Raw genomic sequence first — 3690 nt, 5'->3', positions numbered from 1 at the left:
TTTTTTTTTTGTTGCAGTTTGGCCGGGACCCAGTTTGAACCCGCTGCTCTTGGTATATGGGGCCAGCACCCTACTCACTGAGCCACAGGCGCCATCTGGCTTCTTTATCTTTTAAATGTCATTAAAACCCTTTCTGGCTTGGCGCCTATGGCTCAAGTGGCTAAGGCGCCAGCCATGTACACCCAAGGTGGTGGGTTCAAATCCAGCCCGGGCCCACCAAACAACAATGACGGCTGCAACCAAAAAAAAATAGCCAGGCATTGCGGTGGGCGCCTGTGGCCCCAGCTACTTGGGAGGCTGAGGCAGGAGACTCGCTTGAGCCCAGGGGTTGGAGGTTGCTGTGAACTGAAATGCCACAGCACTCTACCCAGGGGGACAGCTTGAGGCTCCTGTCTCAAAAAAAAACCCTTTCTGCCTTTTTATGGAGTAGTGATAAGGATCTGTGGAGACAAATTATGAGGAAAGTTTTTGTTAGCTACTACGTAGAATTGATAGCTAATTGTTACATGTATGTGATATTATCATAATTAGGCTTCTCAGAAAGACAGAGAAGATTCATAAGGGAGTGTTTCACTATGGGGGCGGGGTCCATGGTCTGCCTCTTTCTTTTCTTTTCCATCATCTCATCATCTCTGACACCAGCTTGTCCAGAGGGATTAAGCTAAACTGATGTGAATAGCAACCCTCTTGAGCTCACTTTGAATTCATTCCTGGAGGATGTTACAATGAAGTCATTAAAGTTATTTTAAATTAATAATATTACCTTTCTCATCCATTTATTTGTGTATGATCTTGATTAGTATGTTTTTCTCTGCTTTTTTACAGAATTCACGTTGTACATTGAATGAAGAGGTAATTGCCCAAGCCAGGAAAATATTCCCTTCGGTGATAAAATACATTGTAGAAATGACAATATGGGAAGAGGAAAAAGAGCTGCCCCCTGAACTCCAGATAAGGTACAGGAAATTGTCAAAAGGGATACGTTTTGCCAGGCACGGTGGCTTATGCCTGTAATCCTAGCACACTGAGAGGCTGAGGCAGGTGGGTTGTCTGAGCTCAGGAGTTCCAGACCAGCTTGAGCAAGTGAGACCCAGTCTCTAAAAGTAGCTAGGCACTGCGGCAGGTACCTGTAGTCCTGGCTACTTGGGAGGCTGAGGCAAGAGTATTGCTTGAGCCCAAGAGTTTGAGGTTGCTGTGAGCTGTGACACCACGGCAGTCTACCAAGGGTGACAAAGTGAGACTCTGTCTCCAAAAAATGGGGGTGGGAGGGAAATAAGTTTTAATGATGATTATTTCTATTGCAGTATAAGTGTTAGATAACTTCTTGTTTTTTACTGCTTAGTGTATTACTGATATGAAAAATTTATAGAGTGTTATCTCTTGGTAATATTTTTCAAGAAGTTCATTTATATGAGATGCTTTACTAGGCACTGAACAGAAGGTAAACCAAAAGAGGAGCCCACAGGAGCTTTGAATTTTTAGGAAAAATCAGTATTCTGGGGGTCTTGTGCTAAATGGTTTATCAAGACCTAGAAAGGCAGCCTGTCATCCCAGTAAGTAAGTAAATTGTTCAGTTTGATCCTGGTCTTGACTAACCTCCACTTTCCCCAAGAGGTTTGTGAACAAAGTTAGGAACTTCTGTATGGTGTATTTCCCTTTAGCTCTTTTTCTGATCAAGAAAAGTTTAATTGGGAATGAGGAAATAACCCTTTCCCTTGTGCTTTGGTATCTAGGATTATTGAAATTTTAGAAATTTAACATTTTTTACCTAAAACTCAGCAATTTCTAATAGACATAAGTCTTGGTGGCAATAATATTTGCTCTTACCTTAAAAATGTAAAAAGGAGTTCTGGACCTGATATGAAGATACAGTTTGAGCCTTATGGGAATTTTTCTGCCTGTGTAGTATTAGGCTTTTCACAGAATTGTAGCACAAATAGAAATACAATTGTTCTTCGGTTTTCTGGGTTTGTTTTGTTTTTAGAAGGAGAAGAAGTAAGACTTCTAATTTGTAGAGATAGTAAATGTATTGTTTTAACTCTTGGTGGGTCATAAACTGCTTGGGGAAATAAAGGTCATGAGAAATTATGTCCACAAATATTTTAATTTCAAATAGGTGGTAATGTCTGCTGAACCTTCCAGGAAATTTTGTTAGTGAACATAATATGAGCCATCTGTTTACCAAAGAAAAGAGATTTGCTTAAGTATCACTGTGTATATGAGTAGTAGTACTGGTCTTCACACCCACAGGTCTGAGTTCTAGGCCCTCTCACTGCTTTTTGGCAGTGTGACCATGGGTGAGTCTTTCAAGCCCTGTGAGCCTGTTTCCTAAACTATAAGAGTGCTGAGAAAATCTCCCCATAGAGTTATGAGGGTCAATTGACTGTATTGTGAAAACATGTAATAAACTGTTTAAAACTGATAGCATATACAGTGTGTAAGCCCATGGCAGCTGTTATTACATACGAGATCTTCATGCCACTGTTGAATGCAGATATTATGCTCTTCTTGTAGCTGGACGAGGCAGTCATCTCAGTAAGATTAAAAGATTAGCTGACCTGAGGTCTTCTGCCAAAGTGGAATTGCTGGCACTTTTAAGCCTGTACTGTATACTTTTTTTTTTTAATTTAAAGGTACTGTAATACCAGCTTCACTTAAATAGAAGGTAAAAACAAAAATAAATTCAATAAAAGTGTTAATAAGATCTGATTATTTATCATTGCCTGCTTGAAGGTTCTGAGCCTGAGGCCCGTCTCCATTTGTCAGAATGGGGGATGAGCAAGAGTTAAGAGTGGTATTAAAGACATACAGCTATTCAACTGAGATTTCTGAAAGTAGTAAGAAAAAAAGGGGGGGAAACATGGGAAAGGTAATACTTTCATCAGGGTTTAAAAAAATCCATGGCACTATACCACTTAAAATTATTTTCTGTATTAGTATTACAGTGTTTGTTTCCTATTGTTGGAAACTGCATGGTGCTGCTTCAGTTCAGATGTTGTATATTATAATATTTTTGTCTGTTTTTAACTTTATCCTTTGTTTGCTGCGCTGTCTGAATATATCTTTTTTATTTTAACAGGGAGAAAAATGAAAGATACTATTGTGTCCTTTTCAATGATGAACACCATTCATATGACCATGTCATATATAGCCTACAGAGAGCTCTCGATTGTGAGCTTGCAGAGGCCCAGTTGCATACCACGGCCATAGACAAAGAGGTTTGTGGTCTCCATTTGAATTATGCTGCTGTTTCACATCAGCTTCCTGGCGGTCCGTTGTTGACTGAGCCCTTGCCAAGTGCCTTAGTACTGTGTTAGGTACTGCCATTCACTCCCTTTATTTCTTATACTTTAGGTAAATTCATTAGAGCTTAGATTTCTTGTGTGCCTGTATCATAGTTAAGCAGTTGTTTTTAGAATAAAATTAGAATAGGTGATTAGCTTCCTCTCTCTGTTTCTTATGTATATCTTATATGATTGCAAATCATTAAGGATAGAATAAATAAGGGGGGGGACAGTATTGTGAATTACTTAACAATAATATTAGCCAACCTTTACCAAATAATTACATGGGCTAGTCATGAAGGGCTTTATGTGAATTCTGTGGAGATATTATTAAAAACACAGACTCTGATTTGGTAGGTTTGTTGTAGGTATGGAGATTTTCATTTCTTTTCTTTTTTTTTTTTTT

At 39.1% G+C, this 3690-nt stretch overlaps 1 protein-coding gene across 1 annotated transcript in view; it reads left to right on the top strand.

The window, feature by feature from the left end:
- The window catches only part of UBR1 (ubiquitin protein ligase E3 component n-recognin 1), a 137337-nt gene that overhangs the window by 33765 nt on the left and 99882 nt on the right, over positions 1-3690 (top strand). The window contains exons 5-6 of the mRNA XM_023514258.1: positions 826-956; positions 3080-3218. Of these exons, the coding sequence (XP_023370026.1) occupies positions 826-956; positions 3080-3218 (270 nt within the window). The remainder of the gene's footprint in view (positions 1-825; positions 957-3079; positions 3219-3690) is intronic.

This window comes from Otolemur garnettii, unplaced genomic scaffold (assembly GCF_000181295.1).
Source record: "Otolemur garnettii isolate 467f Iridium unplaced genomic scaffold, OtoGar3 scaffold00050, whole genome shotgun sequence".
Classification (NCBI taxonomy): domain Eukaryota; kingdom Metazoa; phylum Chordata; class Mammalia; order Primates; family Galagidae; genus Otolemur; species Otolemur garnettii.
The sequence above is the reverse complement of the archived record's forward strand: the minus strand, read 5'-3'. Positions and strand labels throughout refer to the sequence as shown.